The sequence below is a fragment of the Staurois parvus genome, unplaced genomic scaffold (genome assembly GCF_062004578.1).
Source record: "Staurois parvus isolate SC_StPar_1 unplaced genomic scaffold, SC_StPar_1.0 ptg000186l, whole genome shotgun sequence".
NCBI lineage: Eukaryota > Metazoa > Chordata > Amphibia > Anura > Ranidae > Staurois > Staurois parvus.
Genome location: NW_028317982.1, coordinates 8,968,249 through 8,991,978, shown reverse-complemented (window position 1 = coordinate 8,991,978; position 23,730 = coordinate 8,968,249). Strand labels below are relative to the sequence as shown.

General features: G+C 40.8%; 2 protein-coding genes across 4 annotated transcripts in view; one reads left to right on the top strand and one right to left on the bottom strand.

Annotated features, from left to right (window-relative positions):
• Nucleotides 1-9,998, bottom strand: part of NCAPG (non-SMC condensin I complex subunit G) — a 254,082-nt gene extending 244,084 nt beyond the window's left edge. Inside the window, exons 1-2 of one of the 3 annotated variants that reach the window (XM_089677458.1) lie at nt 9,885-9,998; nt 2,957-3,041 (exon numbers count right to left, since the gene is read on the bottom strand). The gene's annotated coding sequence lies outside the window, so the exon portion shown is untranslated. Of the gene's footprint in view, nt 1-2,956; nt 3,042-3,885; nt 3,994-9,884 lie in introns of those variants that run through there. The other 2 variants (XM_089677459.1, XM_089677461.1) reach the window with 2 other exon arrangements.
• FAM184B (family with sequence similarity 184 member B) overlaps nt 1-23,730 on the top strand; it is a 163,706-nt gene that overhangs the window by 139,184 nt on the left and 792 nt on the right. The window contains exons 10-13 of the mRNA XM_089677462.1: nt 2,704-2,847; nt 6,964-7,078; nt 15,699-15,809; nt 17,685-17,887. Coding sequence (XP_089533588.1) covers nt 2,704-2,847; nt 6,964-7,078; nt 15,699-15,809; nt 17,685-17,887 — 573 coding nt within the window. The remainder of the gene's footprint in view (nt 1-2,703; nt 2,848-6,963; nt 7,079-15,698; nt 15,810-17,684; nt 17,888-23,730) is intronic.

The following is a 23,730-nucleotide window of genomic DNA, read 5'->3' as shown; positions in this document are numbered from 1 at the left end:
GTGGCATTTATCTCATGAAACCATGCGGTATTTATCTCATGAAACCATGCAGCATTTATCTCATGAAACCATGCGGTATTTATCTCATGAAACCATGCGGCATTTATCTCATGAAACCATGCGGCATTTATCTCATGAAACCATGCGGCATTTATCTCATGAAACCATGTGGCATTTATCTCATGAAACCATGCGGCATTTATCTCATGAAACCATGCGGCATTTATCTCATGAAACCCTGTGGCATTTATCTCATGAAACCATGCGGCATTTATCTCATGTACCCATGCAGCATTTATGTCATGAAACCATGCGGTATTTATCTCATGAAACATGTGGCATTTATCTCATGAAACCATGCGGCATTTATCTCATGAAACCATGCGGCATTTATCTCATGAAACCATGCAGCATTTATCTCATGAAACCATGCGGCATTTATCTCATGAAACCATGCGGCATTTATCTCATGAAACCATGCAGCATTTATCTCATGAAACCATGCGGCATTTATCTCATGAAACCATGCGGTATTTATCTCATGAAACCATGTGGTATGTATCTCATGAAAGCATGTGGCATCGATCTCATGAAACCATGCGGTATTTATCTCATGAAACCATGTGGCATTTATCTCATGAAACCATGCGGTATTTATCTCATGAAACCATGTGGCATTTATCTCATGAAACCATGCGGTATTTATCTCATGAAACCATGTGGCATTTATCTCATGAAACCATGCGGTATTTATCTCATGCGATATACAGTGGGATGGATACAGTGGAGAAGAATTAGAATCCCTGTCAGTGTTTATTGCTACTAAAGAGGACACAAGTGGTGTATCAAAAACAACAAACAACAAGATAAATGAAGTAAATACAAATTATCTTTCTAAATTTCAAATACTGAATGAATATAGTATCAAAAATCACACACGTATATAAATACCCTTCTTCTACAATGTTGTCTTTTTATTAGTGGAAGAAAGGTATTTATATATGTGTGCGATTTTTGATACTATTTTCATTCAATATTTGACATTTAGAAAGATATTTTATATTTACCTAAAGTATAACTAAAGGAAAAACATTGTTTTTTAGCTTTGGATAGAGTAAAGAGGTATTAGAACACCTATTAGGTTTTTATTGCAGTCTCTGCCCCCATTAGGGAGATTCACCTTCTCTATTTGTCCTGTTTATCATTATCATGAAGGTAAATCTCCCCAATGGGACCAAAAACTGACAGGGGTTCTAACCCTCCTTTACTCTATCCAACATGAAAAATAAAGTTTTGACTTTAGTTACACTTTCAAACAGCCTTTCTCAACCTTTCCAATACAGAGGAACCCTTGGAATAGTTTCCAGTCTCAGGAATCCCTGTTAATAATGACTGTATCTACAGCTCATGATACATTAGTGTGATGGTCAGTGGGAAGAATGCTCCTTACACTTGTGGTCACTGGGAAGAAGTACCCCCTTATAGATAGCTAAAAAGATCAACGGTGTCTGTGGGAACTTGTCAGTGGGAAGATATCTCTAAAAATAATTGTGAAAAAGTAAAGTATCCCCACTACGTATGACATATGTTCTAACAAGCGATTAGACCATTGTGATATGCATGTACATTGTATTATGTTTGGAGTGATTGGGAGGGTTTTGCAGCAAATGACGTATATGCTTGTATATTCACACAAAAACTTTATAAATCTTGCAAAATAACAGGAGAAAATAGGAATATTTTACTACATGTGATGGAGTTGATTTACTAAGGACACATAGGCTGACCATTTTGTTAGTGTAGTTGCTCCACAACTTAATAAATGAGGGGAGCTCTGCTGATTTCCATCATCCAATAATGCGCAAGAAAAAATGCTGTTTTTTCCTTGCATGTGATTGGGTATTACTTGTAAAGTGAAGCTTTACCTCATGTACTAAGCTCTGGAACAACTTGTCTATTTGCCTTAAAGTAGAGCTATAGGCAACACTTTTATTTTCATTTTGGATAGAGTAAGGGAGGGTTATAACCCTGTCAATTTTTTCAAATTTGTTTGCCTGTGTCCCCATTGGAGGATGTCCCCACTATTACTTTTCTGGGGACAACCCAAAATTTTAGATTTTCTTTAACTTATACTTTCAAAGATAATGGTAAATAGGACAAGTAAAGAGGGTGAATCTCCGTCACGGGACACAGACAGCAATAAAAACCTGACAGGTGTTCTAATCCACCTCCATTAAATCCAAACATAAAGCAAAAAATGGTCTTTAGTTATTCTTCCAGTAAATCAACCCCAATGATTTCCATATTTCAATATTTAGGCTTCTATACATTACTGTTCAGAGAACTGATCCAAAAGGCAGAGACGACTCAAAATTGCCTTTTATATTTTTACATTCCTTAAATATCGCATGCTCTCTGGACCACTACTTAATTACTACATCCATTTATTTATTTCATTCTGTGAACTGACTTTAACACCTTTTCATACAGTATTTACCGAGGGTTTTGAGCATTTTGCGGTATATACAGAAAAATTGTATAGTGAATTGACAGTTGCAGGATCGCAAGCGGTATTTAGGCAAAATGTGTCCAGACACCTAAATATCACATGCAATTTGCTTCTGTGAATGGAGCCAATTATCACTTAAATTTACTTCTTTTGGCTTTTTGTAAAGTTTTTATATTCTTTAATTTCATGGAAAGAAATCAAGAAGAACTTAAACTAAAGCAAAGAATTGAACTGGACTCATTGAAACAACAGCACCAGCAGGAGATCCAGTCCATAGTGTCCAAGTTTAGCAGCGCTCAGACTTTCCTTCAGGCAAAGATTGTTACCTTGGAAGCTGAGTAAGTTCATGTAAACCTACAGTGTGACATACTTGGTTCAGTTTGACACTTTGATGATCTTTTAATATACCAGATTTGTAGAAAAAATAATTAAAATGACGTGACTTACTAGTATTACTACACTGAAAACCACCAGAAGATCCTGGAGACATCTTCTACCCTTCCTTGTTCTTTTTAGATAGATGATTGCTTCCCTAAGAGAAACCGATACACTATTGGTTTACTGCAGCAATTGATAAGCTGTGAGAACAGAGGAATATTGAACTAAATGCAATACATACACTCACCAGCCACTTTATTAGGTACACCTATTCAATTGTTTGGTAACACAAATTGCTAATCAGCCAATCACATGGCAGTAATTCAATGCATTTAGGTATCTAGGAGAGGTGAAGATGCCATGCTGAAGTTCAAACCGAGCATCAGAATGGGGAAGAAAGAGAATTTAGGTGACTTTGAACGTGGCATGGTTGTTGGCGCCAGACAAGCTGGTCTGAGTATTTCAAAAACTGCTGATCTACTGGGATTTTCACGCACAACCATCTCTAAGGTTTACAGAGAATGGTCAGAAAAAGAGAAAATATTCAGAGAGCGCCAGTTGTGTGGACAAAAATGCCTTGTTGAGGTCAGAGGAGAATGGGCAGACTGGTTGGAGATGATAGAAATCAAATAACTGCTTGTTACAACCAAGGTATGCAGAATACCATCTCTGAATGCACAACACATCGAACCTTGAAGCAGATGGGCTACAGCAGCAGAAGACCACTCCAGGTGCCACTCCTGTCATCTAAGAACAGGAAACAGAGGCTACAATTCGCACAGGCTTACCAAAACTGGACAATAGAAGACTGGAAAAATGTTGCATGGTCTGATGAGTCTCGAATTCAGCTGCATAGTGAAAAAGTATACCTTATGGCTCCAAGCTATGGATGGAAGGAAAAGGGTCACCCCACCAGCAAGTAAGAAGAGGGCAGCATGAGTCCGAGTGATTCCAGTGTCAGCCAATACAAGTGAAGGGATGGATGCTGCTCAACTTACCCCAGGAGTCCAAGTTGAGGAATGACCTCAGTTGCCATTCTGACCACGTCCTCTGACATGTTTCACCCCGCCCACTGGGACTTGGTCACAGAAGTCGATTTCAGCTACAACATTCAGATAGTAGGGTCAGAATTTGGTGTAAACAACATGAAATCATGGATCCATCCTGCCTTGTATCAACTGGTCATGGATGTGTAGCCGACAATTGTGCAGCAACTGCGTGATGCTATCATGTCTGTATGGACCAAAATCTCTGAAAAATGTTTCCACCACCTTATTGAATCTGTGCCCCAAAGAATTGAAGCAGTTCTGAAGGCAAAAGGGGGTCCAAACCAGAATATAAGTACCTGCAATAAATTATAATAAATAAATACTAGCAAGGTATACCTAATAAAGTGGCTGGTAAGTGTATGTTATGTGTGTAGCTCACAGACCGGATTTGTCTGGCAATTTTGATCCCAGGTTCTGATCCTTTTATGGAGCAAGCAGCCAAGCACAGGGTATTTTTAGCCAGGTGCAAAAACTCTCACTCAGTCCTCAGACAGTAACCAGGCAGATAGTTTCTTTTTTTGTTGTTTTATTTGTTTTGTAGAACTGGGATATGGATTGGGTGAAGTTTTGGGATGCCAGGAACTAAATAACTTGAATGAGGACACTGTCTTGAAGCAATTAAGCAGAGTAGCACAAATTTCTCTGTACAAAAGGTAGCACACAGCTTTTAACACAAGGCCTTCCTCTAAGGCACAACCCTGGCAGAAAGTCTGGAACAGTCCCTCTAGTAAGAAAGGGGGTACAGGCAACAGTCTTCCTCCTGAAAATTCTCTAAGGCCTACTCACTGTGGTCCAGGCAATCTGAAGGCCTCCTCTCAGCTTCAGTTTGACTCTGGCTTGGAGTTTCCCAGGAAGATCCCCTCTGGGTGTTGCCTTAGGTGTTCCTGTGACTTTTCAGGCGATCCTATGGCTCCTCAGTGAGCTAGGATCATCCAGGACTTCTTAAGGCCTCTCCTAAGCCTTGGAAGGTTTAACAGTACAGATACTTGTCTACAGGAGCAATGAAACAATCAGATTCCAAACTCTCCACCATGGCAAAGACCAAAGAGCTGTCCAAGGATGTCAGGGACAAGACTGTAGAACTACACAAGGCTGGACTGGGCTACCAAACTATTGCCAAGCAACTGGGTGAGAAGGTGACAACAGTTGGTGCAATCATTTGCAAATGGAAGAAACACAAAACAACTGTCAGTTTCCCCAGGTCTGGTGCACCATACAAGATCTCACCTCGTGGAGTGTCAACGATCATGAGAACAGTGAGGAATCATCCCAGAACTACATGTGAGGATCTTGTCAATTATCTGGGACCACAGTCACCAAGAAAACAATTGGCACACACTACGCTGACAAGGATTGAAATCCTACAGTGCCTGCAAGGTCCCTTTTCTCAAGGAAGCACATGTCCAGGTCTGTCTGAAGTTTGCCACTGAACATCTAAATGCAGCAGAGGAGGACTGGTTGAAAGTGTTGTGGTCAGATGAGAACAAAATCGAGCTCTTTGGCATCAACTCAACTCGCCGTGTTTAGAGGAGGAGGAATGCTGCCTATGACCCCAAGAACACCATCCCAACTGTCAAACGTGGTGGTGGAAACATTCTGTTTTGGGGGTGTTTTTCTGCTAAGGGGACAGGACAACTGCACCGCATCAAAGGGACGATGGATGGGCCAATGTACCATCAAATCATGGGTGAGAACCTTCTTCCCTCAGCCAGGGCATTGAGAATGGGTCGTGGATAGGTGTTCCAGCATGACAATGACCCAAAACACATGGCCAAGGCAACAAAGGAATGGCTCAAGAAGAAGCACATTAAGGTCCTGGAGTGGCCTAGCCAGTCTCCAGACCTTAATCCAATTGAAAATCTGTGGAGGGAGCTGGAAGTTCGAGTTGCCAAACGTCAGCCACCAAACCTTAATGACTTGGAAAGGATCTGCCAAGAGGAGTGGGCCAAAATACCTCCTGAGGTGTGCAAACCTGGTGGCCAACTACAGGAAACGTCTGACCTCTGTGATTGCTATCAAGGGATATGCCACCAAGTACTAAGTCATGTTTTGTGAAGGGGATCAAATATTTATTTCCCTCATGAACATGCAAATCAGTTCATAATTTGTTAGACATGCATTTCTTTTGAATTTTTTGTTGCTATTCTGTCTCTCAGTGATACAATACACCTACCATTCGATTTGTAGACTGATCATTTCTTAGTAAGTGGGCAAACATTGAAAATCAGCAGGGGATCAAATACTTATATCCTTCACTGTATTTGATCTCTTTATAACACAGAGATCATATATTTCTTGTAAGGAGTTGGCACTATTGGTGTCTGGAGATTTGGGAGCACTGTATGTTCAATTTCAGAACCAAAGCTTTTTATCAGGTTCAAGTTGCTCTTAGGGCCTTATTTGGACACTCGGTGTGGACTTTATTTTTCACCTTTAAAACATTTTTTTTTCTTAATTATTAATGTGCAGTAATATTGAATTGGTTGTTTTACTAGCATGGTTTAGGATCATATTGATTGAGGTACTGTACATAATAAGTATATAGTCATATAGGTGTTATTTTGGTTTTACATGGTAATGTGCACTGTTAGTTTTATTTTTTCTGTAATTGGATTTACTGGGTGCTGCATTTCCACGATACACCAACTGCATTCGATTTTTTGATTTATGGCTTTGCTGTAATGTAAGCATTTAATTTTTTGAAAAATAGTGTTGTTAGTCTGTCAGTCCAGTAAACTGTATATAAATGAGAAATGTGACAGCACCTGTGACTGACAAACATTGTTTTTGCAGTTTTTTTCAGAGATTTTATAATTTCTGCCTTTTTTACAGATAAATTTTAGGTTAGCTTTTGTTGACAGAATTTCTTAATTCTAATTCCCTAAAATAAATAATAACAGACATAATTTGTTTTTAAAGATCAGGTTCAGGATTTCTATATTGTTGAAGGATAAAGATATATCTGTAGCTGATCATATTGGGTTCTTTAGTCAGACTTCAAACTGATTTCTTGGTTTATGTATACAGGCTGAAGGAGATGGAAGATAAGGCGAAGAAGCAGCCTCGGATGGAAAATCTGCAGCTTATAAACAGCTTGCAGGATAAACTGGCTGATAAAGATCAAATTATTAAACACCTGCTGGTAAGATTATCCTATTATACACATTATTTCTCTTGAAAGTACACCTGTTGAGGATCACATTATTTTTTTCTTTTGAATTTGAATGCTTTATGGAAGAATTGGGAACTCCAACCAGACTAATCTTATATAATCTCTGGTTTTATGCATATGGGGTTTTCTTTCCTGATTTTGAGATGCAGCAATGAATGTTGTAGGTTTCGTTTAAGCAGCTGAGAAAAGTTTCTGGCATCAAAGGGAGAAAACATTTGTCTTGTTTTGAACAAAGTTGTAGTCAAAATACAGACCTACCAACATTCCTGTCTGAGAACAAGAGAGTTTAAGGCCCCTTTCGATTGGATTTGCCTGCCAGTTTTTCAGGTGGACCTGATCGGACCATCCATAGCCCTCTATGGACCCACCGGCATCTGATCCTGTATGCTCAAAACAGATGAATGGGGATCCATTCCCCATCCATCTGGCAGATCAGATCGACAGTCGAGTGGAATCAAATAGGCTGTCCATTTCCATCTGACCGCCCCATAGAAAACAGCGGGCTGTGTCTGTGTCGGCTCTGCAGCAGAGATCCCCCACTGTGCAAGTGGATCCGCTGACGTGTCCACCCCATCTGAAAGTTTCCTAAGACTCCATGCAAACTGGGCTTAAAAAATGCCAGTTTAGCATTTTTTCTGCCAGAAAGCTCCAATCAAAAACGCAAACCAGAAAATGTTTTTTTCCTGCCTCTAAACGTTGAGCTTAAAATATGCCTCTAATCGTCCTAATGTGCATGGACATATAGGATAAGGCCCCATGTACACAGGACACTTCTGAACGATGGAAAGTGACTGCTGGAAAACATAGATTAAAAACATCTGTTTAGCCGCGTTTGCATAACGCATTTATGTGCGTTTTCGTTTAGAAGCATTTTTTAAAGATAAGCACGGGAGAACTTCTCAAATGCCCAGAATGCACTGAAAAGTGGTAAATTATTAACTATTTCAGACTGTTTCAGAGAAATACAGAGAGTAGAAGCAGAGACAGCAGTATGTGTTGAGATAATTAGGTGTGAGTTGCTCATTAACATTTCTTTTGTTTCCAAGGGTGGGAAGGTGTCTGGTGGAGGGAGTCATTAAGGTCACCTGGCAGGGGGTCTTCATGAGGAATTTGAGGTGTGAATGAGCATTTGTTTCTTTTGTTTCCAAGGGTGGGAGAGGTCTGAGGTGTGAATTGGTCATGTGTGACAAGCTTGGTAGGGACATCCTGTGTGCAGTGTTTTGTCCATCTGAGCACCTTGAAAACTCTTTGCATGCATTTTTCATAATGAAAAAAGGCTCTGGACAGCATTGGGAACTGAAGAGTTAAAAAAAAATTTCGACCGCAAATGCTTATAAACGCGATTTGTCGCATTTAGCCTCGTTTACAAGCATTTTGTGTTTGAAACGCTGATAAAATCAACGTCTGAATGCAAGTTTGTTGTGTTAAAAAAAACTACTGTAAACTCAACTGCCTGTAAATGACTGTAAATAAAGATGTGTACATGGACACATAGGAAAATATTAGGGTAAGTTCAGGGGCTGCCAAAAAAAACGCTGAACAGCTCCTCATCGTGAGTTTAGCAGCTGCAGTGTACATGAGCCCTAACACTGAGCTGCTTCTACAAGCAAAACACAAAGCGCCTGTAGAAGCAGCAATTTGTAAGCCAGTGTGCATGGAGCCTTTGTGGGTTGTGATGTGCAAAATTACATTTAGGTCCGCTACTGCCCCAGGCTGCTTTCATTAAAGATGAATTCCAGCTATGGATATTTTATAACAAGGATAGGATGATGGCCACTGTTCACACCAAATGATTTTTCAGGATATGTGATGGAGAGGAAAAGTGGTCTGTATTGTAAGGTTCAGTGCTAAGGAGGACATTAAAAAGCGTATTGTTTCTTTAGTATACAGGAAGGAGCTTCCTGCAATAAATAGACCCCTTAGTGTTGCATTAATGTTACACATTGGCATGCGTTAAGGCAGCTCATTCATGTTTTTTATGCTGAATACTGCAATGCACAACAATCCAATGACACTGCATTAGTGTGTTGGGGTGCCATTCAATATGAATGGCAGGGTTGGCATTGATGTGGTGAATGTAGGAGTGCACTCCTAGCTGTGGGAGATAATCTAGTTATGTGGCTTCTGGACATCCCTTATCTTATGCAAGGCACATTTTATGTTGGAATATTACAGTAATGCACAGAAGCTTGTGTGTTGCCATACGTTCTGGTAACTTGTGTTGAAGGAGCCTTAAAAGTATGTGTGTACGTTTCCAGAACCCATATAACCAAAATATCATCTGACACAGGCTCCTTATAGGGTACATGTGCTTTCATACATCTAACCTAACCCTCCCTCAGTGGCATAGAAAATATATGTACAGTCAGGGGGAAAAGTAAGTACACCCCATGGAAACTGTTGACTTTTTCAACATATTTGAACAGTCAAACATTAGATCTTCATTCAAACAGTGCTAACAAATAAAGGGGACATATTAGAAAAAGGTCATAAGTGACAAGCCACAGTCATTCTCATAATCTAAATAAATTACATTGTAGATTTGTCACATGGAAAATGTAAGTGCACTCCTACATTTAGTAGCACATCAAATCCTTCAAATTAGTATCAGGTTTTTCTGATTAGGTGCAACTGATAAGAACAGTTTCCATGGGTATAATTGTAACCAAGGGGAAGGCCAGCAACCCAAAGTGCCCCAGTTGGGAAATACAACCTTGGTGGTCATTGAGTTGTGCTCAGTTGCAAAAGGCTAGATGTTCCTAACCAGGAAACTCACAGGCTTGGTCACTGGAAAGGAGTTCATTCCACCAGGATAACCTCCACAGTCTATATGCTGGCTACTTCTGGCTTCCTCCACACAAACATCAGGAATCCCTTGTCGCATATTACCTGGGCAGAACAACAAGGGTTGAAGGAAAGAAAATTGCTTGATTCCCCCATCAACACAGTCAGGGGAGCCCTCCCCACCCACAGAATACAATGATCACTGATGGTGACTAGAGCCACCGGCAGTGATCGAATAAGAAAAAAACTGACAAGCTGCTTGTACTGAAGTCAATCAATATATTGACTTCTGTACAATCAGCCTGGCCAAAGATGGATCGAAATTCCGTCGGTTCCTGCTGAACTGGTCACATTTTGATCCATCTATGGCCAACTTCACACATAAGGGACCTACCTAGTACATGCTTTCTTTTTCACATGACTGTAAATCTCAGATACTTGTATGTACAGACCTCAGATGCTGATTAATAGTGATCTAATTTCCATGGCCAGAGAGTATATAGCCTACAGCAGTGCAGCAATGTAAAATGCCACGTGTGCACTTGCCCTGGTCATAGAGAATATTGACAGTCTCTGTTAACCATTAAATTTCCCCGTGATAATTCTGATCTAACTCCTTTTTCTTTATTTAATAGCTAATAGACTTTTCCCTGCTCTGAGCCCTCATAGGATTGCTACTAAAATGCGTAACTATAAATGGCCACCTTGACTATAGATTTTTTGTAATCACACAATTTCATCCATCTGTAAAATAAATGAGCATTACCTCTGTGTCATTAGGTATTGATTCCTTGTTTTTCCCAGTTACAATCAGGTACATCCAGCTACCCCCTTTAGACTTTCCTGCCCTAGGCCTATCCAAAAAGCCATGCTATGGGTTAATGCGTTTGACACATTATTTTTTTACTTGGCACCGTTACAGAATAAGCCCATGACCTGCTTAAAAAATCCTAGGTACTCTGCCAATACTGCAGTAATATATGAATCTAAGCTCATTAGTGTGCTGTCAGCATTAGATGTCAGTACAGACTTCATTATAGAAGCTGCTTTGTCCTGTTGTGTGATGGTAAATTAATTCATAATCTAGACTGTCTAAATGTAACAGGAGGGGATGTATATGTAACACTTGTTTGTCAAGAAAGACAGTGTGTGAATGCATGTGCAAACTTTATTAGTACAACGTTATACTAAAAACCAATCAAAAATAGACATGAGCAAGCTACAACCTGAAAAGTGTGATCAGGGCATATCTAGTCAAGGATAGCAAAGAAGAAATAAAAGAGATTTTGTTATAACTGTACATTTTTCTAATCCCATTTTCTGTGAATCTGTGCTTTTCCCAGGGCAATGTAAAATACCTAGTACTTCCAGGTATAGGGGAACAGATGACTCTCCTCTTCCTATCACATTGCAGCACTAAGTGCCTGAGTGGTCAATTGAGAGGTCCAAACCATGTCATATGGGGGGTCCTTAGCACCCGGTGTAAAGTCTGACCAGATTGTCTTGGAGCTTACATGCAGTTTCTTCTCTTCATGCCGGCAACCCTGTTGTTTTGTCTTGTGTGCACAGGTTTACTTTAACCACTTGCCCACCTGAGGATTTACCCCCCTTTCTGACCAGGCCATTTTTTGCGTTGCGGTGCTGCCTTACTTTAAATGACAATTGCGTGGTCATGCAATGCTGCACCCAAATTAAATTCACGTCCTTTATTTCCCACAAATTGAGCTTTCTTTCAGTGGTATTTGATCATCTGTACATTTTTTATTTTTTGCGCTATAAAAAAAGACTGACAATTTTGAGAATTAACAATATTTTTGACTTTTTGCTATTAAACATGTCCAGTAAAAAAAATTTAAAAATCTAATTTTGTCATAAATTTATGCCTAAATGTATTCTGTTACATGTCTTTGCTAAAAAAAAAATCCTTATATGTGTAAATTAATTGGTTTACGTGAAAGTTATAGCATTTAAAAATGGCGTTATATATACTGGGATTTTGTTTGTTTTTTTACTAGTAATGGCGGCGATCAGTGACTTATAGCGGGACGGCGGCGGACATTCTGACACTGGAGGGAACTGACTTGGTGTCACTGACATCCCCAGTGACATCGATACAGTGATCAGTGCTAAAAAAAAGCACTGACACTGTAGTAATGGCACTGGGCAAGAAGGGGTTAATATGAGGGGAGATCAAATGGTTAACTGTGTGCTGGGTGTATTATACTATGGGGCAGTGTGTTTGTAATCACTGTAATCACACTGCTTTGCATGGTTATGCTGTGCACAGCCATCCAAAGCAGTATGCAGGAGCTGACAGGGAGGAGAACTGTTTTGTTTACAAACAGTTCTCCTCCCCGTTGGAGATGCTCAGCTTACATGGGGGTGGTGTCAGTATGCTTCACTGTCATCACACTGCTTTGGATGGCTGTGCGGTGCACAGCCATCCAAAGCAGTGTGCCCGAGCTGACAGGGAGGAGAACTGTTAGTAAACAAAACAGTTCTCCTCCCCATTGGAGATCTTCGGGACCCAGTGATTGACAGCCGTGGCCGTGAATGGCGCGTGCCCCTTACCCGTAAATGCAAAATCACGTGTATATACATGTGATTTTGCGCACCTGTGCCACCCTGTAGCAGTATTTCTGCTATGGGAAGTGGTTAAAGTACAGGGGTTAGACAAAAAAAAATGAAAACACTACATGATTTGCAGCTGTGAAAGAAAGTGGAAGCGATATAACATTCTTTTGCTTCTGCTGTGTGATGAGACACCTAGCTAACAGGTGGGAAGCCTTACTTTCTTCATTCACTGTGTGCTGCTAGTAATCTGGAGTCATGTCAGAGTTTACTGAGCTTCAAAGAGGGCAAATTGTTGGTCCCCGCTTAGCTGGTGCCTCTGTGACTGAAATTGCCACTTTATTTGCTGTGTCATGAGGTACAGTATCAAAGGTTATGATGGCATATATAGTTTCAGGAAAAACGTCATCTGATAGGCATAAGTGCGGTGGACATGGTCATCTGACCGAAAGAGACAAAAGGACATTGTGCAGGATTGTGACCCATATTAAGAAAACAACTGCTGCAAAAGTGACTGTAGAGCTCAATCTCAGTCCCATGAAGTCCTAGTGACTGTTTGCTGCTACTATCCCTTGGGCATCAGTGCTAGAGTTTACTTTGAGTGGGATATTCCTTATGGTGTCTCAGTGCTGCTCATTCCCTTAGCTGTTACTAAAAGGACTGTCCTAAGAAGTTCTGACAAAATGAGGAGTAGCCTCTGATTATTGCACTGTTTTACTGGAGTACCCCCTGTACCCTATCCAAGTTTATTCAGCAATAAATAACAAAGAGACACCCCTAGGCTATCCACTGAGCCAGAAGAGTGACTGTTGCTGTGAGCCTGGCTGCTTCTATATTAACTTGGGCCCTTTAGGGGGTGAACTCTACAAATCCAACATAGTTTTACTTAAAATGAAATACATGAGATGTTCACCAATTATTTGAATTGTACAGAAACAATAATCTTCTCATGCCTGCTAACTAGGCTGGTCGCTTATTGAGAGAACATGAAGAAGAAAGGAGGGGTCTATATAGGGATTAAACCAGTGTTTCTCAACCTTTTCTCAGTCAAGGCACCCTTTAAAATTATGGACAGTCCCAAGGCACCCTTTAAAATTATGGACAGTCTTGAGGCACCCCATTCTAAAATGGGGTGCCTCAAGGCTGTCCATATATTTAAATGGGCACCACAGTCTACAATGTGAAAAACGATTCTAATAGTTTTATATAACAACATCCACACATGTAGGACACCCAACATTAGAAGTGAGTTATTCTGCAAAAGCAAATACACTTTTGCACATTGGTACTGACTAGTATTCCAATGTTTCTCTTCTCCCTCAGTTTTTATCCATCACTGAGCTAATGTGACCCCAGCACTGATGGAGAGGGGCAGGGGAGGGTCAAAGTAGGATGCTGTGCGGGCAGCTGACATCCTCCTTATCAACTGATGATGTCATTGGTTGTGAGGATGTCGGCGGCTAGAAGGTCATAATTGTGCACAATGGCAACCTGTATCTTTGTGTAACTAAAAGGCAGGCTTGTTCAACCCACTGGCTTGTATACAAGTTTTGGGCAATTTTTAGACATTTTGCCAAGGCACTCCTGAAGAAACCTCAAGGCACCCCAGGGTGCTTGTTGTGAAAGGCTGGATTAAACTAACTAGCCCCAACATACAGGAAATCTGGAATATACCATTTACAGACATAAAATAACAAGCTCTAGTTACACTGAACTGCCACTAGATATAAGTACCAAGGCATCAATACATACATGATAAAATCCAATGCAACAGTCATGGATACCCCATATGTGTTGCTGAACACATCCAGTAAACAATTTATGCTGTACATATGGTAAAAAAAATTATACATGGATTATTGTTGAGGCTGCAAAACCAATAAATGAGCACAGATACCACAACACTGCTAGATACAATAAACAGCACACCGGTAGCATAACAATAGCCATATCAGCCCAGGCATCTGTTATGGGGCATGTTGTAGAAGGGAGCCCCATTAGGGAGGCTGCTAAGGAAAAATACTAAAGTGTTACATTTCTAATATAGAAGGGCTGAAATCAGGCTGCAGCAGTTGTTGCTAGATACAGATCCCCCTCTGTGAAATAGGAACCATTTGATTATCTGTTTTAGCAGTGTGGATTAGACCTGTATGTCTTATAGATCAAAAATCCAAGAGGTTTTCCTCGGCTAAAACGCCCTAGGGCAGCTGGTATCATGATAGTGATGTTTATTATTGCTGATGCAGTTATGACTTTTATCCACAGCACTGGTGCCCAGGGGCGGACTGACAACTCATGGGGCCCCAGGGCAATAGGGGATCATGGGGCCCCTGTGTCCTTGCCCAAACTCAAAAAAGCCTATGAAAAAGGTACCAGGGGCATCTCATGGGGCCCCCTACTGACCCTGGGCCCTCAGGCAGTGCCCAAGTTTCCAAATGGTCAGTCTGCCCCTGCTGGTGCCTTGTAGTATAGTGACTGTATTGACAGCTCTCTTGTTGCCTTAGCTTAGTTTCGGCATATGTTCTGTTAAGATCAATGGCACACATTGGCACAGCTGACATTTCAAGCTGCTACAGGGAGAGTTAAACTATACACACTGATCCAAGTTCAGCCGGATCAGCATGGATCAGCTTAATTTTGATCAGTGTGTGGCCATTTCTGCTCCACAAAAGTTGATCATTTGATCAACTTCTGTTGGAGGAACATGCTGGAAGACTTCTATTGATCAGTGGCTGCAGCTGCTGATCGGTGTATTCTGACTGTGTCCAGTCCCGCTGTCAGAATACAATGTCCTGGTGGAGGGAATTCCACCAAACACCTCATCGGTGTGACTGGAGGAATGCTAGTTTCTTTTGTTTTGTTCAGCTGGATGAATGAAAAAAAAATAAAAAATTCTGTATAGCCAGCTTTAGCCAGGAGTGCCATCAAAATTTTACTATGAGATCCCATTATTTGTAGTTATCCCCCTGCGACGCACAAGCATATCAGTAAATAGTTCCTAAAATGGTGTCCGGCAAGGTTTTATCTGCTCTTTTAACATATATAATATAATAATATATAATATTTTCCACTAAATGATTAAACTATACCACCATTACAGTATAAATTATAAAATAAGCATCAAATGCAATAAAAGCATCCCTTGTTCTTGTTGGAAATCTAGGTGAATAATAGAGAAGACCCTCCAGCTAATATAATATACGGTAGATTTAAAGCTTTATTTTTTTTTTTCCAGGAAATTCAAAGCTTTGATGATGACATCGCAATGCCACTTATTCAAGAAACACACAGAAGTCATTCATTTTCCTGCAATCCAAATGGTGGCAGTCTAACACCCACAATGAAGGTAAACAAATCTCATAATATCATATCCAATTGTTTAAAGGGAATCTATGTATGTTTAAAGTGTTTAAAATAGATTGTGATCATCTAACATTTTATTTATTTATTTCAGGTATTTATATAGCTCTGACAATTTACACTTTAGTTATTATGCCCTCACTGAGCTTAAAATCTAAGGTCCATATCTTACATTCACAGAAACACATACTAGGGCCAATTTAGACAGGAGCCAATTAAAATACCAGCATGTCTTAGGAGTGTGGGGGGAAACCGGAGTACACAGAGGAAACCCACAACAGCACAGGGAGAACATGCAATCTCCATGCAGATAATGCCCTGACTGGGATTTGAACCGGAGGCCCTAGTGCCTAACTAAATATATATAATGGACATTGAACATTCGAAAGTGTTTTAAAGAGTGCAATGATTTTGCCAAAGGGTAGCCATAGACAGACAGATGTGTCTCTGAGAATGCCATTTGCTCCTCCTGTAGTACTGCCCAGGCCAATTCTGACATTTCTCACTTACATGTAATAATTAGCATTTTTTTAAATGAGATAATTGCTTAAACCCCCTAAACATGATATATTTTCTGAAAGCAAAGACCCTAGAGAAAAAATTGGTGGTGTTGCAATTTTTTATGTCACACAATATCTGTGCAGTGGTTTATCAAAATACACTTAAATTAATTTTAGTGCACCTAAACACTATATAATACCCAATTTTTGATAAAATATAAAAAATTATGTTTTGCCAAGTAAATAGATACCAAACATGTCACTCTTTAAAACTGCATACACCTGTGGAATGGGGACAAACTATGGTACCTAAAAATCTCCATAGGTGACACTTTAAATGCCTTGACAGGTTACCATTTTAGAATAACAGGAGATCTGACGCTAGAATTATTGCACTCACTCTGACGTTTGCAGCATACACGTGTGGTGCAATCACTGTTTAGATATGCACGTGGGATCTACGTAGGCATTCGTATTCACCTCTTAGCCTGGGGAAACGGGCGCTATAATTTTATTTTAAATTGTATTATTTATTTTATTTAAAATTATTTTTTTAAAATGTTTCTTTAAAGTTTTTGTTTTAGCTTAACTTCAACATCCCTATTTATAGAATGGGCCATGACAGGTCCTCTCTATGGAGAGATCTGGAGTCTATTAGACCCCAGATCTCTCCTCTACCCTCATTAACATACTAATTATTTTTTTTAAATAAAACCGGTTTTCATTAATATCTTTATTTTACCCTACTATGTCATCACTAGGTACCTGTACTACTCTATGCAATGAAGGCAGATTATGCCTGGTTGGAGGGGCTGGCAAGATGCTGTACATAGCTTTCCGAAAACATCTCAACACCTTGCCTCAGCACTTCTCTCAAGAGCCCTCAGCCCTGATGCAAGTAGTGAGATGGTTTTTGAAGGTGTTCTAAAAAATATCAAAATGCCTTGATGAGTGGATAGTAAACTGGAGGAGTGGGGGTTCCTAAGTGGGCTGGATTTGCATGCAGACCACCCTAGGCAATGCCAAAATGTGATTAGGAGCCTCCTTTATTGAAAGAACTGAAAACCAATGAATGAAAGGGGCTGTCCAGAAATACTAACGCTGGGGGGAAAGGGCTAGAAAACACTGGGCAAGAAAAGAGACAGGCTGTATATGACTTGCTGCATCTTCTAATGCACACTATGAGATGACCACAGTGTGCAGTGAAATCAGAGTAAGCAATTTCATTGCAGGAGAGGAGTCAGGACTGAAGATAAGGCTGGAGTTCAGATAAAGTACATTGAGTCAGCTATTTACATTAAAGGTATATATTTCTGTCAAAAACTTTCATGTAAGAGAGTGTCTTATTGTTTTGCTTGCAGAAAAAAAAATTAGGTGAGATACCAACCCGTGTGATCAGCGTACCCAATCTGGCGGCGTATGACAAAACCTTTACGAATAACAGTGTCAGCTCGAAAAAGCCAACAAGTCCTGTGAGATCTTCTCCCAGCTTAGCTCACAGCATGAAGCCTGGCTATCCTTTCCGACCACCTGCACAGCTTCTAGATATCATCCGGCCAAATAGGTAATGGAGCTCAAATGTATTAAAAAAAAAAAGAAATCACGCAGGCCCTTTTCTTTGTTACAAATTTTTATAAAATAAAATCCCCTTTCATACTGGAGGACTCTGCCAGCGGATCCACCAGCTCAGCAAGGAATTTGTCCGCAGATCCCCACGGAATAGGCGGATAACACAGCCTACTGTTCCCTATAGGGCGGTCGAATGTAAATGGACCACCACTCTATGAATGGCAATGGATGGTCCGATCAGGTCCGCCTTAAAAATGAACAGACAGACCTGATCAGTCCTCCCTTGTGAAAGGGGTCAACACTTAAAAAAAAAAAATAAAATCAGAGAGATCAGAGAAGGTTTGCAGTCATAGAATAGAATACCAGAACACAGTGCAGGATAACCTGCATTCCATGCGCATTTCCCACACTGCATTCAGAATGATCTACAGCAGATGTCAATGCTCAGCTAAAAAAACTCCCAAACACAGGGCACAAACGCAACGTGTTTGCCTGCACTGAATCGCATGGTACAGAGGTACCATTCGATCTGGTTGCAGTGAGTTTCCAAAAGTAGTGCATGCACTACTTTTGGTTTGGGTCAGTGGGGTGCAATTTCAGTCCATTCAAAGTGAACTGATACACTAAACTGTGTATAAATCACACAACACGTTCCGCTGCAGTTCCTATTGTGAACTGGCCCTTAAGTCACATACTTAGTAGCAATGATATAAACAAACAGAGAGGGAAGTAAAAGAGAAAAAAACAATTGGTACAATTTAAAAAGGATGTCATATAAGGGGTACCATGTTAAAGCTCCAGAGAAGTGAAGATCACCATATAGTCACCACCTAAGAATACAAAAAGGATAACACATAATAAAGATAAACATTTGACCATAATCAAATCAGGGAAAATGCACAGTTCATCTGCAGCAGGGAGAACCATGGGTTCCATTTATCATCAAATCAAGACTCAGAACCATGAATCCTATGAAATATTTTTTCCATTAACATGATAGTGTCTACTACTGCGGCAGATTTCCAATTAAAAGCAATAACCCATTGCATGGCTACACAAATTGTATGGATGAGTTTTTCTCAAAACTCTGGCAGATCAGGAATGCTAGTAAATAATAGGTAATTTTCATGCATCATATTGACCTGTTTTCCGACCAGTATAGCAGTCAGATCAGACTGCCTTATTCCAATGGCTGGTAGTGATCTTATTAATAGAAATAAAAATGTGTTGCACAAGACAAAAAACAACCACGGCGCAAAAATATACATTAAATATATAACATACAAAAGAACTTAAATTGAAAAATGGAATTAAAATAAAAAAAGTCAATAAACAGTCCCATCCAGAGATGTGCAGGAAAGTGAAACCACTCCTCTTTCAAAACCTTGTATATGTAGTGTCACCGACAACCAATATACACCCAGAGTGATAATAGAATGGTCTCATACCAGCTGCCCATGACCCCCCTTAGACTTAAGAGTGGTCATAAAACGCTTATGTAATCTCTCAGAGCATCTGAGACACCTTCCAGGCCACCTCAGTATCACCGAAGAACACCATCAATAAGCTAGGTATTCCCACATTAAAATTAATGTAAAACAAGAAAGGGAAAGCCTCTCCATAGTGTAAAACCTTTTTAAAATGATTTATTGTAGCCAATAAATACACTCACATAAATAAAAACACATGCATATGTACATATACACACTGGACCACCATCAGCACCCACTTCCTTGAATGCGATAAAGCATGAAGACCTCAGTTGGAGGCTCCTACCAGCGTGTTTCGTCATTAAAAGTTTTCTTCCACAGCAAACTAGTGATCTGATTAGGCTAGAGCTACCCAGTGGATTTTTAGTAGCTCAATCCTGCTCTTAAATCACTAGTGATAAATCTCTATCAGAAGCAAACAATCCCTAAATAAATGGAACAAATGGCTTGCTCTGTAGCAGGATCTTATAGCAGTCACAGATGAATGGATCATTGTTCTATCATGTGAAATTGATTGTAGGGATGAGCACAGCTTTGGTCTGATCTTGGGTTCCGACTGAACCTGGAAGGAAGCTGTCACTCCTGCCTACCCAATCAACTGTGTCCAGAGCATTCTACGCCCTACAGCTGCATGTACACAAAGGGAAGGGGATGCTCGTGATATCATTGTTCTAATATAATTACATGGCTATATGAAGTCACAAGCATCCCTGCCCCTTAGTGTACATGCAGCTACAGGGTGCGGAATGCCTTGGCTACAGTTGATTAGGTAGCAGTAGGCGAGATTGACAGCTTCCAGAGCAAACCCATGTTCACCCTTAATTGATTGCTATTACATGCTACTTGTGCAAATGTCAAATAGGGAGCTGGGAGTTGATGCTTACCATAATTAACCCTGTCTGGACTGTGCTGACAGATCTCATTATCCCTTGGTATGTAAACTTGATGTGCACACTGTTTGTCCTATCAAAGGGTCAAAGATCTTAAGGCTTGGGTGATACAGTTAATGCACTTGAAAAAAGTCCCTCAGTCTGTCCCCTAATTGCAAATAGAGTCCTATGTATAAACCTGCTCCAAGGACACAACTAGAAAAGTTAGAAAGTATTTTTAAAAGTATTTATAGGTAAGCAGTGTGAATTTAACCACTTCAGTATCAGACACTTTCATCCCCTTCCTGCCCAGGCCAATTTTCAGATTTCACCGCTGTCAGATAGAGACAGATAGAGCTTTCCTTTGGTGGTATTTAGTTACACCGGGGTTTTTAGTATTTTGCTATATTAATGAAAAAATACCAAAAATGTTGGAAAAAACACCACATTTTTCCTAGTTTCTGTTATAAAATTTGACAAATAAATTATATTTCTTCATAAATTTAGGCCAAATGTCTGCTACATTTCTTTGGTAAAATTAACCCAAATCAGTGTATATTATTTACTCTGGGTGAAAGTCATAGAGTCTACAAACTATGGAAATTGATAATTTCTTGAGGCCCTTGAATGCCAGGACAAATACCCCCCAAATGACCCTTTTGGAAAGTAAACAGTCCAAGGTATTTAGTAAGAGGCATGGTGAGTTTTTTTATTTTATTATATTTTTTGTCACAAATTTTGTGGAAAATGAAGACTTTAAATAAATTTTATTTTTTTCACAATTTTTGTTTCACATATTATTACTAGAGCAGTACATCGTCATCATATGGCTGGTGTGCAGGTGATCAGGGAAACTGTCTGGTGACAGTATGAAAAAAATGTTTAATGATTTTCAAACTTTTTTTTTTCTTTTACAATTTTGTTTATACTCCTTTTGTTTACTTTTTTTTATGGTCAATACTGTGACCAGAGCTGTACAGTATCACCATATTGACACTGTACTGCTCTGGGGAGTTGATCAGGATCCACTGTGATTGTCCCTGTACCATGTGCTCACTGTGACCAATCTAACGTGATTGGTGTGATTGGTGATAGCAGTTATATGGTACCAGGGCTGGCCTGGTACAACGATCTGTCTTCCACTGTGTCTTGCGGACATCCTCCCAGGATACTGGACCTCCTGCCCAGCTATATTAATATAATAGGCCAGGTGGGAGGTGGTTAAACACAAACAAATAGTGGAGATTTCTCAAATTTGACTGCAAAAGTGGATATACATTTTAAAGGAAACATGTAGCTAGAACAAAAATTTCAGTCCGGTTAATTGGTTAGTGTGGTTACCTATAACAGTCCAGGCCAGTTGTTAGCTTTTTGTGCAGGTGGGACAGAGCCAGTAAACATGGTCATGGCTATGCTTACTAGAGAAACCCTAATTTAAAGGGTATTGCCACATTCTGCAGGAGATGAGGTGTGGACTGCAGGCTTATGAAGTTAGCTACCTTTTTTAACTTTTTTTTTTATTTTAGAACTTTGTATTATGTTTAAAAAAGTAGAGTAATGCAGACAAAGGATGGATTTGGAGATCAGTTGAGTACAGTGTCACCAAAGCAAGTACAACATTGGTGTTAAAGTAGAGCTTTGGGGCAGGGAATGACCTGGCTCGCAACTCATTGGAGTGCAAAAAAGCAAGCATTCAGGTTAGAGATGAGTTCGGAGGCCAGCCAGGCTCACCTCTAGTTACAAGAAGTAAGAAAAACATTGTACAATCAACTGCTCTGGCCTTATACCTCAGGGATTTTTCTGATCCTCCAGACAGCACTCACTTTTGTGCACACATGCACTGACTCTAGAGGCTACCAGCTGTATTGACTCACACTCTGACTCCTCGGAGGAGACCTCACTATCCCCACAAGGAGCCCTGGGCTACAGTCAGCTCCCATAATAAAACCTTTGTGTACACCTGCACAATCAGTAGGTGCTGGTTACCACCAAAATGTGAACCGAGGGTTGGAGACTTCATCCCACCCAAAACTCAACATTTCTGGGCTGCAGAACCCAGACTAGGACTCACGGGGCTGCTGACAAGGGGGTACCACCAATCCTTCTGTACAGGGCCCAGGAAACGTGTGGGGCCAGGGCAGCTTTGTGTTACATTGTAACGTGCAGGTAGTGTTCAAAGCTCGAGAGCAGCTCCTAGATTGGCCTATAGATAAATAACATTTCCTGGGACCTCATCCTTTTATCACTGGGGCCCAGGAGACAGCAGCAGAGCACGAACTCTTTGTTTTTATGTCGGTGCGGAGGCGGACAGCACCGCATTTGCTGACAATAAGTTTAAAGTTCCACCCCCAGCCTGTCCTTCCCTGGTGGAGTGATATGGAAGAGATGCCTGTCTGCCTTGCTTCCTCAGTAAGTGTTGACGGCAGAGGGCAGGACTGTGATGAACTGAAGCCATCCATCAGCAAGGTGCATGGGGTGGGTACACTCAATGCAGGGATCACCCCTCCAGCTGGCTGTCCGCAATGATGAGGAGCTCAACAAGCTGCAGGGCAGCATCACCATCGCCCAGGGAGGAGTCCTGCCCAACATCTTGGCAGTGCTGCTGTCCCGGAAGACCGAGAGCCACAAGCCCACCAAAAGTAAATTAGGAGAATTATTTTATACTACAAAAAACACTGTGCAGGGATCGTAATTCTGGCAGCAGCGGTGGTGGCAGGGGCACAGAGCAGGGCCGGGACAAGGGGGAAGCAAAAGGGCGATAGTAACATGTGATGTGCTGGTGGTGGTGGTGGGGGGGGGAGCTGGGAGGAGCGTTTCTGTAACTACAAGGCTGACAGGAACAGTGACAGCAGCATCACTACTCCAGTTAGCTTAGCACTGGACTAGAGAAGCTAAATCAGAAGAGAGCCGAGAGGAGGTGCAGGATGTACTCTCTCCCCTCTCCAGCTTCATGCTGTCACTGCAGCGCTCTTGCATCAGGACTGTCCCATCGGAACTTTACAGTTTGTTTATCCGCCCCCATCTCCTCCTAGCAAAGAATGTGGATAGGGGAGGGGTAAGCAAACTCTGTAAAGTGCTGATCTGCCAAGCCACAATCCCATCTCTCTCGCCAGCTTCTTGTAGAAAGGGTTAGAAATCGGCTTCCCCTAGGCTCCTCCTCAGCTCTGATGTGTCAAGATGAGGAGGAGCCTAGGAAGGAGGACATGACAGTGCCATTTGCTGCGCTGTATCTGAGGTCTGTGTGTTTGAGGGAGGGGAGGCTGCACTGGGGACACTTGGGAAACAATGTGGAGGGGGGGGTGGGGTGTAGAGTAATAAAGATTTGTGCTGGGGATGAGAGTATTTGTAATAGGAGGGGGAGGGAGAAGATAATTATTTTTAAGTGGGGGGAGGTATTTGTGCTACTACGCTGTGCACGAATGTGACAGTGGGAATAATTTTTGCTGCGCAAAAAGCTTCATAACCGTAGCATCTGTTGT